At 34.1% G+C, this 15,833-nt stretch overlaps 1 protein-coding gene across 2 annotated transcripts in view; it reads left to right on the top strand.

Annotated features, from left to right (window-relative positions):
* The first annotated feature begins 4,744 nt into the window (after positions 1-4,744).
* LOC127881028 (solute carrier family 41 member 1-like) overlaps positions 4,745-15,833 on the top strand; it is a 32,132-nt gene continuing 21,043 nt past the window's right edge. Inside the window, exons 1-5 of one of the 2 annotated variants that reach the window (XM_052428613.1) lie at positions 4,745-4,820; positions 6,132-6,706; positions 7,589-7,696; positions 13,939-14,010; positions 15,632-15,776. In XM_052428613.1, the coding sequence (XP_052284573.1) occupies positions 6,164-6,706; positions 7,589-7,696; positions 13,939-14,010; positions 15,632-15,776 (868 nt within the window). In that variant the 5' untranslated portion in view covers positions 4,745-4,820; positions 6,132-6,163. Of the gene's footprint in view, positions 4,821-4,864; positions 5,008-6,131; positions 6,707-7,588; positions 7,697-13,938; positions 14,011-15,631; positions 15,777-15,833 lie in introns of those variants that run through there. The other variant, XM_052428612.1, reaches the window with a different exon arrangement.

Genomic DNA, 15,833 nt, shown 5'->3' with positions numbered 1-15,833 from the left:
CCATGTTAGAAGTTTTTACACGAAATACCTGTCATGAATGAAGTTACAATTGTTATGAATGTTTTAAAGAACGTTTTCTCTGTCAAAATATAGACCTCATTCATACTTTTCAAAGATACGAAGCCTCATGCTACATTACAAAGGATTAAACATAGTTTGTATTGTTATAGACTACGATATTATTTTTGGTTTGCTTCGCCTATTTGCAATACAATGTACTAACTAGTGAGCAGCATAGTGCCATTTTTAGAAGGAATATCATGCTTCAACCGCAGTTTAAAGGGAATGCATGGCTTATGCATTTAATTATAATTATGAATTTTATTGCAGTCAATTTAATTTCAGTAAAAATATCAAACTAATCAATAAGGTCATGGTCAAACCGTTTAAATGCATATTGAGATTCAGTCCTACTTTTGTAAAAAAAAATCTATTGTGTAAAGAATATTGTGAACTCTTAAGATAACTAATGAAGTGCATTAATACAAAAAAATAATCGACTGTAAAATTCATTTAGGAACAACAAATGGTGGCATTCGTGATTGAATTAATAGCAATAAACAAATACGTTTTTCGTCTGGTTTCTAACTTACTTTCCACATCCCTATAACATATTTCAGAGGCAGAAAATTGAGTATATTACATATTTTTGACATATTTTGAACGTTTAAAAAAAGTCATTTCGACTAATAAAACAGTATTTGTGTTAGTTCTGATTAAATCTGTCGCTTTAATTATGTCTAATCAGAAAATCAGGTAAACGTATCAATTCCTTGAAACGGTCATACTCTTAACCGGTCAAAATGTGTGCGAGTTTTTAAAATACAAAAGTAGAGAAAAATCTCACATTATATTCAGAATATGGCCTTTGTGCAAAATCGTTCTTAGAACGTCCGTTTATAAGACTCAAAACACATATGCATAAGGTTAAGGTTACATTAGATGTCAAATGTTAACATTTGTATTTTTTTGCAGTTGACTCAATATATAATATATGATGAATTGTTTAGTTTTTAGTTATGAGCACTTAAAACAAGAGTTTATTGGCTGACACAAATTCTAACTCGTTTACCAGCCAACAACGACAATCCCTCTGAATTTAGGTGAAATTATGCAGTCGGTCAACATCAGGTTGTTGCTACAGAATTAATGTAAATCTAAGTCACTCGATTAAGCAAATGTGTGCATTGTACCACGTTACTTGCTGTACAATTACAACATCGATGTACTCGTATAAGCTTTATTGAAGATTGGAAGGTATTTCTCGTCAAGCTCTTTAATATAGGAAACAGCTGTTTGTCATTTGGAAGTAAGGTCCCAAAATGTGCTTAACAAGAAGACAGTTACAAAAAGGGAGGTAAACCCAAATTGTTTTAGCCATAAATTAGTTATCAGAGATGAAACGGCGTCTAAAAAATTGAAATAATCGTGATTTTAGTTATTTTTACTTTACACGTGCGTAAAGGCAATGTATTAAAAGAGAAAGTGGTATATGTTCATGAAATTTCTCGTAGACAACATTTTTGTGGACGGTTTTCCTTCAACCACTTTTGCAACCCGACGTCTACGATATTGAAACAAGAAACCGAAGGAGGCTAACACCGAGGTGCTGAAGTGTATTCATTTAAAAGAAATATAAATATAAAGTGACTTACCGAGTACTTACTTGTTATGTTAAAGTCTTAAAGGGTATTTTAACATAAATTCATGGGCTATTCGATATGAATACGCACAAATGTTGTACGTGTTTTGTGTTTAGATGTGTTGCAAACTATTTAATATTCAACATACATTTGCTGTTATTTAACTTAACAAAGGATTGTAGATGAGAGGACATAGTTTTGAAGGAAATATCTTACGGTCAGACGCTTAACGATGTTCGCTTTACGGTGACGACGCATGTACTAAGCGTGTATATATTTATAACTTATGATTACGTACACTAACAAAATTGCATGATAAATAATACATACTCCTACCAGGAAATATTTCTTCCAAACAATCCGTTTCATTATTTATTAAAATACATTTATCAATAAGAGCTGTAATATTTCAGTCTACCAACACCGATATCTGGCGCAATAAATTCGTGAGTCACGGAGCTGGTGTCATCAATACTTTTCGTTGAATCGTTAGCGTCTAGAGCAGAGAAGCGGGTTTGAATTTATGTCGTTGCTTTAGATGTTAAAACAAACCTTTACAATGTAGTAAGGGTAACTTATCGCTTTTATTGCTCATGATGAGCTTTTAGGATACCGTGTGGTCCGTAGTCAGTCAGTCCATGCGTGCGTGTAAAAACAAATTTCTTCTAACGAGTTCTACCCCTAAACCGCTGGGCATGTTTTACTGAAACTTCACAAGAACGATTCGTGATGGCGCTCTTTCAAACTTGGTCAAATATTTCCGGTCCATTGCATATGTAGGTCACCGAATCTAAATAGCGAAATAGTATTGTTAACTTAAAAAAACAAACATGTAAAATTATATGTTGATAATACAATCTACCTCTCTGAAACCGCAAGTACGAATTTTAAGGTTTAGTATTTGACATGTATTATTGGATGTTGGCTCTATACGACCTGTGTTTGAAATAGGCCGCTGGGGTCAAAAGTAGCCTCGCCAAAATCACGTGATGTATATCGATTAATATACTAAATAACTTTTAATTAAAATAATCTTCTTTAAAACCACTAGGGTCGGTGGTTTGACATTTGGTATTAGGAAACCGCAAAGCCGCGATGTTTTGTATCTGGCACGTATCATCGTATGGTGGTTCTCTTCAAAGTTTGTTGGAACCATGCTTCATTGGTGCCGCACTAGGGGTTACCGTTTCCCGATTATGTATTCAGTGAAAACGTAACAATCTTCTCTGATACCGCATGTTCAGTTTGTTTTAATAAATGTTTATCATGTAGCATCGTATAGTGGTCCTCTGCTAAGTTTTTTCTTGTTATGCCCCTTGGGTCGTAACTTGCCAAGTTACAGGGGATTAATCATTCGTAAAGACTTGTGTAGTAGATAGCAATAAACTAAAAGCTTCGCTGAAACCGCAAGGGATAGTGGTATGATAGTTTATGTTTTTTCTTCTTAGTTTGTTTAAATCATTCGCTTGGGTTCAAAACTAACCACGCCCTAGGGTCACATGATTGATCTAGACTTATATAGTAAATTTTTCAAAATAATGTTCTCTGAAACCGGAAGGGTCATGGGTTTTATAATTGGTGCGCGACATCGTGCGGTGATCCTCTGCAAAGGATTTTCGAACCAAGCCCCTAGGGTCAACACTGACCCCACTCTAGTATTTTTGTATATTAATAATGTTTTTTATTTGTTCTAATACTCGCGCAGATATCATCAAGTCTGTGTCATAGACAGTAAAGAAAACTTAATTGAAACAGCAGTTATTACACAACCATCACAAAATCTTCACAGAAAATGAAAGTTTTTACATGTCTCAGGTGAGCGACCTAGGACCTTTCAACCATTTTTTTATGTTTTACTACGTATAAATTGTATTTATCTGAATTGAACATGTGCGTGTATGCCTTTAAGCGAGTCAACATATAGCCAAACGTATTTCTTACACTTATTTAAGGAATAAAAAAGAAATTGTGACCTTAAATTGAGAAATCTTATCTACCCGGGATGAATGTATTCGGTCTAAACACCACGGAGCGTATATTGTCATCTAGATTATTAATTGTATTCATGAACTGATTTTCATGCTGAACTATAAATATAAGGAATTTATACAATTGTTACTTTTCTTCCGATTAGGTAATAGACGAGTTTCATCATCCCAATACTAGCCATGATCACTAAGAAATATTGTTTTGAGTGAATTTGAAACTAGCCCCTGCTGTTTGGTATTGGTTACTACTGTCTGCACACACATCCATATTTATTTAGCGATGAAGAAAAGGCCTTAGAAAATCCATTCAATACACGTTCTCTGAGTCCAGGCGCTACCTGGGCACAGCACTTCTCAAAGACAACGTTGAACATCCTTTGCAAAATAATTTAGGAATGCAAAAACATATGCGCGATACGATTATCAGATGTGTTAAATATGTACATAATGAATGTGAATGTTAATTTATACTTTGCGTTTGTGATTATAATGTTCTTATATATTAATTTAGATTCGATGCAATATAATAAATGTTTAACTTTTAATATGTCCTTAAATGATGTTTTAATTCATGTCTTTAAAACAATAATTAAAAGCAAGTTCTAAAATGTTTGAATTGCATAAAAAACGAAAAACAAATACAATTCAGATTGAAACAAACATTTACAAAACCATAAAATTATATTAGAATTAAATAAGGGCGAAACAACCCACTTGTAAGGGCGAAACGACTCAGCGTGACCTAGGGCGAACAGCTTTTAAGGCGAAACGACCCGATACCTGGATAAAGCAGCATCTTTATTTTCTGTTCGATTTGCTTACATTTATTTTCGGTTGATATAAATTAGATTATTTAAAAAAGTATAATTATTAACATTTAATAACGATTATTGAAAATAGGAGTGCATCTATAACTGAAAGCTTTCAACTTATAAAACAGCGTAACGCTCCCAACTTATAAAACATCATTTTCAATTATATTGTTAAGCCTGCACATGGATACCCTATATATTTTGTTATAAATGTACTGTCAATTAATCTAAATTAAAAACGCATAAAAGTGTGTTTAAGATTTAATGTTTCACTCGATTATCTTGGTGTGTATTAGGGTGTGTTGGAGTGTTTCAACGGACCCAAAATATTCCACTACCTGTCAGTTCAGAAATGTTGACAACTTGGCAAGTTGTCGGTGCGCAATTCCGCTTTTTTATTTTGTGATTGTTGTTATCAAGTATTATGTCTTATGAATTAAAAAAAACAAACAGACCAGCTGTCGTAATTCTGTACGGAATTAACACGAACTTAAATTGTTCTATTACCCAATATGATCAAGAAATGTTGGGAGTTTAATATATTTCGGATGTCAATCTTTTCGGGTTTGTCTGACACACATTGGTTTTTACTATGGAAAACTATTTTGATAATCAATCCCTGTACACTTTCTCCGTACATAATATGCCACTTTGACATAAGCTGTACGGATGATTGTGATAATCCTTATGGGAATGTCATATATCGAACACAAGTATGACTGTCTTTTTCATTCCTTCATTGAAATTTGAAACTTATACATATTTTACAACTGAACGTATTTTTCTCAAAGTCAAACAATATATAAAACCAGGATATAACCCATAAATGAAAACTTTAAAATCAAAGAGTTGATCCACAATCACCTAAAATGTACTTTATATAATGTGAAGAGATTTAAATTACACTTTAACACCATTACTTCGAACACCGATAATCCGAAGTCACCATTATTTTCAAAGTATTTTTCTGGTCCAGGTTTTGGTTTTTCTTTGTTTAATGTTTAATTTCATTGTTAAACCAAAGAAATCGTTAATTCGAAGTGATTCTGTTAGTGCCAACACCTAATTCTCACCTAATTATCAGTCTTTAAATCGAAGTCAAAACTGCAAAACACTGAGCGTAATTTCACACCTTTGTCGTCTGCGCGTGGCGCGTCAAAAGACGATTATAACACCTTTGTTGTCTACGCATAGCGTGTTAATTTTATGTCATCAAAAGCCGGTAATTACTATTTATGTAGTTTTGCATTCTATAGTAACAAACAAACGTGTAAAATAAAAAGAATAAAAAGAATTGTTTAATTCCTCCGTTTGTTAAAAGTAGAAATCTATTGCTATCTGACTAGTTAACGTTTTTAAGTAAAACAATTATTAATAGTGGCCATGCAAATTTCACAACGTTTTAAGTTTACAGAATCAAAGAAGTATTCTGTCAAATCTTTATTTCGAAGTATCGTTAATCCGAAGATTTTTTAATTGTCCCGACAACTTCGAAATAACAGTGTTGAAGTGTATGTTTATTGCAGGAAAAATGTGAAAACTGGGCTTAATACATGTGCGTAAAGTGTCGTCCCTGATAAGCCTGTGTGGACTGCATCGACTCAACTGGGATGACACTGTACACACCCAGTTTTCCCAGAACGAGAATCATATGGTAAATGATGCACAAGTACCTTCTGGCTTTGCAGGAGACATTCAGTAATATGATGGCTGAGTGATCATGACAAGTTCTGGAAACGGAGACCATCCCTACAACCTTCGTTCCCGAAAACCAAGAATGGTTCCCTATTCCCAATCTGGCTCCAGCTCCTTAGTTTCCATGGATACCAAAGATGTGTTCCCCAGCGATATTCATACTAACTTTACAGTGAAGCCAGATGGCAGAGAGAAAATTTTGTATAAGACTAACAGTGGTATAAATGGCAATACTTTACCAGCATCTTTAGAAATTGGAAGTGTTCGAGTTGATGGATTTGTAGACAAGGGTGGGGGTGATTCAGTTAGTGCTAATGGATCTGAGAAATCAGAAAAAGAAGAATCATTTAGAGATGGTGACACAGAAGAAACCAGTTTTATAAATGGAAATGCAGACACTCAGCCTTTGATAGTAGAAGACAGTTTTGATGATGACATTGGCAAAGTTATTGTTAAGCTTGAGGATAGCTCAGAGACTTCTCTGCAGATCATTCTGCAGGTGTCCTTTCCATACTTGATAGCAGGATTTGGAATGGTTGCAGCAGGAATGGTGCTTGACGCAGTTCAGGTACTATATTGCTTTTTCTACTCTATTTGTTGAAATACCACTGATATGATTAAAGATGTGTAGCAAAGGCAATTTTTGTGGTTTGCGCTTTGTGTGTCAGTCAGTCAGTCTGTCCATCACACTTTTCTCGATCCTGCGATAACTTTAAAAGTTCTTCATATTTTTTCATGAAACTTCAAACATGGATAGATGGCAATATGGAGATTATGCACGTCATTTTATTTTGTTCTTACGTCAAGAATTCTGGTTGCTATGGCAACAAATAAAAATAAAAAATTCTGACAATGGTGGAGTTTCACAGGTAGGGGACCATATTGCTTGGCAATCTCTTGTTTTCAATATGACTGGTGGCATGATTCCCACAAAACTTAAATGAATAGGCATTTTTACCTGTATATAAACATTCCAATTTTAACCTCTGCTTTAATTTTTAATTTTTGTAACGCACGTTTTCGATGACATTCAATCTGAATTAATGAGTACTGTATGGAGATGCATTTGTGCATCAATTTCAATACGAGTATTTAATTTTTTAGCTTGGCTGTTTTCGGAGAAAACCCGAGGTATTGTCATAGCCAGCTCGTGTCTGCCGTCCGCTAAAACCTTGACATTTTGTCAAGGTTTTGAACATTGGCTCTAAAATCAAAGTGCTTCAACCTACAACTTTGAAACTTCATTTGTAGCTGCACCTTGATAAGTTCTACATGTCACACCCATTTTTGGGTCACTAGGTCAAAGGTCAAGGTCTCTGTGACCTCTAAGAAAATTAAAAAATATTCTAAAAATTTCTGACAACCTTTCATTTATTCAAAACTGCACCTGCAGCCGAGCGTGGCACCCGTTATGTGGTGCTCTTGTTTATGCATCACAATTCTTTTTCAGCACTGGCCTGTGTTTGTAGAAGTGTCCGAAATTTTTGTTCTCGTGCCAGCGTTGCTTGGTCTAAAAGGAAATTTAGAGATGACTTTAGCTTCTAGACTTTCAACACAGGTGAGTGATGTTGCCTTGAAACAACGTCCCCACACTTAGTGACTGTCTCAGTGATATTTGTTCTAATATTAAACATTCTCAAATGATAAAGAATTGTTTCAAATGTTCACCATTATGCAATTTCTATTTCATCTTACTTAATGTAATGATCAGTGGGCGATGGATTGATGTTTGATGTCTGAACCAAACCATTTCCCAAATTGCAGACAGTGATTTTAATGAAGAATATACCAAAACAAAGGACAATTTATTATTTAACCCAATTAGAATTGTAAAACAATTAGTTGTAAAAACAGGCCAGAACAAACTGATAAGATGCGCGTCAGATTTGCCACTCATGCAAATTATAGAATACATTTGAAATATTATATTTTTATCATTTTGCCAACTGTGTCCAGTTTGAATGCACCATTTTTTCTGCATAATAGCAAATTTTACAATGGTACATTTTTTGTTAAAATACTTAATGAAACAAAATGTTAGCATTAAGCTGTTTTGTTGTGTCTTAAGCTACACTCATTTTTCATTTGTAAGTTGTTTCTGATCAGTGGGTTACAAATATTGTTTTGCAAATTTGTTTTGTACTTTACAGTCACTATACTATACTACTGACTAAAAAGATGTTGGTAAAAGTGCAAGATAATTTACTCTAAATAAAAGACAATGAAATTTGGTTGCTCAGCTATTTTATATTAATTTATATATTAAATACAGTTTGTCAACCAGTTCTTGATAATCAGCAGTTCCGATTAATTTGTATTTTATTTTCCATAATGCCCCAATAAAAACAAAATGATAAGTGTCTATGGTATAGATTTGGTAAAGGAATAAATTAACAAAGTTTTAGCAAGAAAGCTTTTGTATAATGCTTACAGGGGGGATAAATGCAGCAAAAAGTTAACTGGAACTTATTGAATAAGTTATTTTTTTACATGTGCATATGGATATAGAAGGCTTTATTATTTTTAAATACACTTTTTGCTGATTGAAAACAAATGTCATGACAATGTTTTGAAATACTAATTCTGTAAGTTGAATGATTTTTAATAAATTTCCGAAGGGTGAACTTTAATTGGCTATTTTTTACAAAAAACTGCATATGCCGTCTGGTCTAACCTGTTATCATACAAAATAAATGTTTCCCTTTATTTTTACATCTTCTCACATTGACACTAAATCCTGAAAGAAATTATTGTGGTCAAAAGAATTAACGGTTTTTGCCGCGTTGTTCTAAACTGGTTTACTGACTTAATATAAAGTTAAGTGTCAGTTATAACAGATATTTTGTACCCTTGACAATTACGCAATATTCTAGCAATTGGATAATTGCCAAAAGTGTTTATAAATAGATATTTTTCGGAAGGGTACACTTATAGTTTCATTTTATAGTTTAAACAAAATCTACATATACATTTAAATGTTTATGTCTTCCAAAAATTTTGGGAAATTTACAATGAAGTAAAATGAACTCAATATAATATGTAACAACTAAATTGATCAAATTTTGTAATGTGATAAACTTTGATATTGTTTACATAAGGTTGATGAAATCAGTAAAATATGCAACAGCTGTTAAAAAAACCGTAAGTACTAGTATATGGTAAACTTTTACTTTGTCTACAATGAGTTAGTAACAAAAGTGATACAGAAGAGATTGTCAGAGTTGATTAAAATATACCTTAAGTGATCAGGCCTTTTTCTGCCTATCTCACGGGTCCGATAGTCATACCCATTCCCAATGCCAAATATGCATATTTTTTTCCCAATTCTCCAAAAAAAAATCCCAATTGAAAACAAGAGGGCCTAAAAGGCCCAAAGTCGCTCACCTGAGATAACAAGATATTATTGGGACAAATCTTCTGACCAAGTTTCATTAAGATCGGAAAATAAATGTGGCCTTACATATATATATAATAGAGTGTTAACAAGGTTTTACTATAGCCATATTAGGAAAAATGCCCCGCCCCCTGGCAGCCATGTTTTTCAACCAACCGGCTTCATTTTTGAACTCGTCCAAGATATTATTGGGATGAATCTTCTGACCAAGTTTCATGAAGATTGGACAATAAATGTGGCCTCTAGAGTGTTAACACGATATTAGTTTTTACTAAAGCCACATAAGGAAAAATGCCCCGCCCCATGGCAGCCATGTTTTTCAAGCAAAGGTTACCATTTTTTAACTCATCCAAGATAACATTGAGACAAATCTTCTGAGCAAGTTTCATGAAGATCGGAAAATAAATGTGGCCTCTAGAGTGTTAACAAGGTTTTACTATAGCCATACATGTATAAGGAAAAATGCCCCGCCCCCTGGCAGCCATGTTTTTCAACCAACTGGCATCATTAAGAACTCGTCCAAGATATTATTGGGATGAATTATCTGACCAAGTTTCATGAAGATTGGACAATAAATGTGGCCTCTAGAGTGTTAACAAGATTTTACTATAGCCATACATGTATATAGCCATATAAGGAAAAATGCCCCGCCCCTTGGCAGCCATGTTTTTCAAGCAAAGGTTACCATTTTTTGAACTCATCCAAGATATCATTGGGACAAATCTTCTGAGCAAATTTCATGAAGATTGGAAAATAAATGAAGCCTCTAGAGTGTTAACAAGGTTTGACTATAGCCATATAAGGAAAAATGCCCCGCCCCCTGGCGGCCATGTTTTTCAACCAACCGGCACCATTTTCGAACTTGTCCAAGATATTATTGGGATGCATCTTCTGACCAAGTTTCATGAAGATCAGACAATAAATGTGGCCTCTAGAGTGTTAACAAGATTTTACTATAGCCATATATAGCCACATAAGGAAAAATGCCCCGCCCCTTGGCAGCCATGTTTTTCAAGCAAACTATACCATTTTCGAACTCATCCAAGATATCATTGAGACCAATCTTCTGACCAAATTTCATGAAGATTGGACAATAAATGTGGCCTCTAGAGAGTTAACAAGGCAAATGTTGACGCCGCACGACGCACAACGCACGATCCATGACAGAAAAAAAGCGATCACAAAAGCTCACCATGAGCACATTGTGCTGAGGTGAGCTAAAAAAAATAATTTTATTTTTTATTTTTTATTTTTTTTTATTTAAAGAAGTGTCTGATGACGTATGATTATTAGACTCTTTATCTCAATTTTATTTTTTAAACAACCTACAAAATATATAACCATAATTTATATGATTGTTATCCAAAATGACTGGAAAAAACCCTGCCCAAATAAGGCTTTTGTCGATGAAAATTCTTCCCAATTTGGAAGATTTCGCGACTCGAAAAATCCCAATTTTGCTAGGTACTTTTTCCCAAAATAGACAGAAAAAGGCCTGGTGATATTTTATAGTTTTCGTTAATGTTTTTGTTTCTTTTGTTCTTATCAGAAGTACAATATTTAATAGTTTTCAGTCCATTAACAAAGTATTGACAAATAATCAAACAATGCAGGCATACAATTTTCCATTTGTGAGTTGGTTTAAACGTATTATATATAAAAACAAGCTGTGTAATTGCCTTAGGAAACCGAATTTCAAAGTGTGACCAACCAACACATTGATAAAATAATCAAGCCTTGACAATATTTGTGTGTAAATATGTCATCTGTAATTTACACAAAATTGAACCAATATCCTTAAAGTATTACTAGCCCTGATGAAATAATCAAGCTATGACAATATTTGTGTGTAAATCTGTCATGTGTAATTAACATGAAATTGAACAATATGCATGAAGTATCACAAGCCCAGATGTTACATCGTTGTAGTTTTCCCAATCATGCCCCTGTAATTACCATAAAAAATGTAATGACATCCCCACCACTATAGTGGGGAACATATTGTTTTTGTCCTGTCTGTTGGTTTGTTAGTTTGTTGCTTTGTTTGTTTGTTTGTGCAAACTTTAACATTTGTCATAACTTTTGCAATATTGAAGATAGCAACTTCATATTTGGCATGCATGTGTATCTCATGGAGCTGCACATTTTGAGTGGTGAAAGGTCAAGGTCATCCTTCAAGGTAAAAGATCAATTATATGGGTCAAAATCTCTCATTCAATTTACACTTTTGCAATATTTTAGATACATTGTAGCAACTTTATATTGGCATGCATTGTATCTCATGGAGCTGAACATTTTGAGTGGTGAAATGTCATGGTCAAGGTCATCCTTCAAGGTCATAGGTCAAATATATGGGGACATAGTGTTTCACAAACACATCACTTGTTTAATAACCATTTCATACTTCTTTAGAAAATAAAAAATACCTATCCTAACTCCTGATATTTGTCTGAAATGAACTGTTTATTTTATACAATGATGATATATTTAATGTGAAAGCAACGTTGTAAAATTCATCCTAATCTGTTGCAATTTAAACGTCATAAAAATGATTTCTGAAATCCAAAGTGACTGTGTTACATAATGATACAATTGCAATTGCATGAAAGACCATATTGTAAGATATGCTCAGAGGGAAAGTGAAAATGGATGTATGCAACTGTATGCACTAGCAAATAACTTGAACCATATTTTATGCTGTTAACTGTTCATCAGTATCTAAGCGCTGGTAATGGAGCTTTTAAAACACAAATCTTTAACAGGGCAACATTTAAGATTTCATGTCAATAAGTTTTCACCACATGCTTGTTGTAACAATTATTTTTTTCCTATCAAAACTTTTTGTCAATTAGTTTTTGACAATTTGATAAAAACTTGCCTATTTTCTTTTTTGTATACTTGTGTTAAGTACTATTATTGTGCTTTACTATTGACACCGCCTTTTGAATATTGCATGATCCATCCCTAGCCCATACTGTTTTAACATTACCTTTCATACAAATGGTGCACTTAAGGCGCATTTCCTAACCCTCTCAATCAATGACAAGCTAGTGGACATTATTTTTCCACAATATTATTTGTTTTTCAAACACGGAATCGCCGCTGCGTTTTGCACTGAAAATTTAAGAATCTATTACCACCTGTGGGATTAAAACTGAGAGTATACTCTCAGCAACGTCTTTTCCCGACAATTCGGGTCGTGTAACAAATTGTAAAATATTTGGTGCACACACCAATAATGAAAGTTTCTTAGCCTGTCCGCGTTTAGCAGTCCACATTTTTATTCTCCAAAAATTTTGCGGGGAGCATATAGTCGCCGCTTCGTCTGTCCGTCCGTACGTGTGTCTGTCCGTGCACAATTTTTGTCCGGGCTATTTCTCAGCAACTAATGACCGGAATTCAATGAAACTTTATGGGAAGCTTCACTACCAAGAGGAGATGTGCATATTGAAATTTTCCATTGACTGAACAAATAGTGCAATTCTTGTCCGGGCTATTTCTCAGCAACTAATGACCGGAATTCAAAGAAACTTAATGGGAAGCTTCACTACCATGAGGAGATGTGCATTTTATCAGCGGGTTCTGGTAGGATGATTTTTCACAGAGTTATGGCCCTTTTAAATTTTCCATTAACTGTACATATAGTGCAATTCTTGTCCGGGCTATTTCTCAGCAACTAATGACCGGAATTCAATGAAACTTTATGGGAAGCTTCACTACCAAGAGGAGATGTGTATACTATCAGCGGGTTCTGGTCGGATGATTTTTCACAGAGTTATGGCCCTTTGAAATTTTATATAAAAAAATTCTTGTCCCCGCAACTACTGTGCCCTCAAGACGTTTCTTTTTATCTGAATATATAGTGCAATATTGTGACAAAAAACCTTTGGGGAGCATCACCCATCATGTTTCTTGTTTACAATGGAAGTAAATTTTTAAATAGACACCAGCTCGAACCAGTGTCTATATAAACATAATACATAAATTACAGCCAGACTTAAGGTCACAATGTACTTATTTAAATCAAATGGGGTATAGAGTGAAATGGTACATCTCAAATGACCAAGAATTGATTGCAATTTGTTTTCCCATTTTCATAATCATTTTCTGTACAATTAAATTTTTAATTTTAATTTATTTTTTGTCAAATATAAATTGTAAGAACGATGTAACAATCCTTATCATTGCCCTGCTGTAAAGAAAAATCTTTTCTTTTGATTTTCTAAGGGACTTCAAAGGGTTAAGATGTGTATCTGACTGGTAAAGAGTAACTAAGTATGTCCCACATGAAGATCACTATTTCATGAAGTTAATTCCTGCAGGAATATGTCTTTTCTTTTCTTATGTTTTTTGGCTTATTTGCACTATGTTTGTGGACGTCTGTCTAGAAATTTCTTCTTTTTCAGGCTAATTTGGGTAACATGAGTAAATCCTCTGAGAAGTGGAAGATGATTGCTGGAAATATGTCTCTCATTCAGGTATAATGAAAGAATTTCCTTCTAAATGCTATTTTTTTTTAAATACCAGGAGCATGTGAGATGCCATCATTCATGTGAAAGTGTCCATGGTGTTATACGCATGCCTTGGGCCGCTTGAAGAAAGCTAGATATAACAGTAACTTTGTTGTTCATAATGCAGTTTAAAAATTACTCACCACAAATATTTACCATGAGGAGACAACTTGTTGCTGTATACTCAAAGGTTAAGGTCACACTAAGAGCTTAAAGGTTAAAATTGGTCATATAACAGCTTGCCCGTACTGTAACTTTGTCATTCATCTCAAAATGTACAGATAACTTACCCCACAAATGACTGTTTGTATGGATGTTACACACCATCTTCCTTTCTGAAATGTCTAAATCAAACTTATTGGGGTAGTGAATATTGTTACCGTCTAGCAACCAGTAGGTTCAGGGTTTGATCCCCGCTGTGTGAGCGTTCTTTTGATCTCCCCCAGACACCAAGCACTGGTTCTAGTCCCAGGAAAAAGATTTGAGAGCGTTTCAAATGAGCCTTAGGCATTCTATGCAGTTCAACTAAAAAAATAGGTTTAAATTAAATTTAGTTGGGTCAATTTTACAAATTTACCATATAAAAAGCTTGTGTGGATTGAAACATGGTCCTTCACCATGCAATTTTACAACAACTTACCACAATTTAGCATGAGGAGACAGTGTAGCAGAAACATTCTCCTTACTACAAAGATCAAGATCTAGCTTAGAGGTCAAAGGTCAAATTCCATGCAATGTGCAGTTTTAATATAACTAAGACAAATGTCCGACACAAGAAGACAGCATGTAGCTTGTAACACTTGTCATCTTACCTTAAAGGTCAATGTCACATTAAAAATAAAGAATGTTGTAACTTGGCCAAAAAATAACTTTTCAAGACTTCTACTTCATATTTCATTATGCAATTATAAAATGATTTACCGCAAATGTTCACTATGTGAAGATCTGAAGGTACCCTTAAAGGTCAAAGTCTCAAAGGTTAAATTTTGCCATGAAAAAGATTATTTTCATCATCTTGCAGTTTAGAATAATTTACCACAAACAATCACCATGAAGCGGTGGCCTGTCATTTATAATTAATGTAACCCTTCCTCATAGGTCAAGGTTACAAGTAGAGGTCAAAGGTCAGGTCCCAATTGAAAATTACATGACATATATATTCGATTGTAGGCAAATTACAGTTTGTGTGGACTGTAAGAGCATCATCATAGTAATAACAAGAATGATTGACCATGAGTTTGAAATGTTGTAAGCAGGCATCTTGCTATAACTTTGGTGAAATACTTCTCTATATCCTCATAATCTCAGAGAAAAAAATGTTTTTTGTTATGCCTGTTTAAAATGATGAAATGTTAATGTTGTGTCTCTCCTTGAAATACAAGATGGAAGTCTAAAAACCAAAAATATTTGTATGTTTCTCTTACAGGATTTTTTTTCCACAATTTTTTTAATGAGCCGTCATTTTAGTCTCATTGCATGCTTTAATTATAATTATGGTTATTTCTCATAAAAAATGTCACTTATAGTAAAAAAAAGTATAAGCAATAATTTCTGTCTGTTTGTGTTCATGTACCATTAATGCACACAGGCGCAGGCTCTGGTGGTTGGTTTCCTGGCATCACTGTTTGCCATGGTGATGGGCTGGATACCAGACGGCAAGTTTAACATGCAGCACGCCCTCCTCCTGTGTGCTAGCAGCATGTGTACAGCAGCCCTAGCCAGCTTTGTACTAGGTAGGCATGGTTGTGTTTACCCTTTCCCACTTAGAAGCAAAGTGAAAATTGCTATGT

The sequence above is a fragment of the Dreissena polymorpha genome, chromosome 5 (assembly GCF_020536995.1).
Source record: "Dreissena polymorpha isolate Duluth1 chromosome 5, UMN_Dpol_1.0, whole genome shotgun sequence".
NCBI classification, from domain to species: domain Eukaryota; kingdom Metazoa; phylum Mollusca; class Bivalvia; order Myida; family Dreissenidae; genus Dreissena; species Dreissena polymorpha.
Note: the sequence above shows the minus strand (reverse complement) of the source record. Positions and strands in the feature narration are given on the sequence as shown.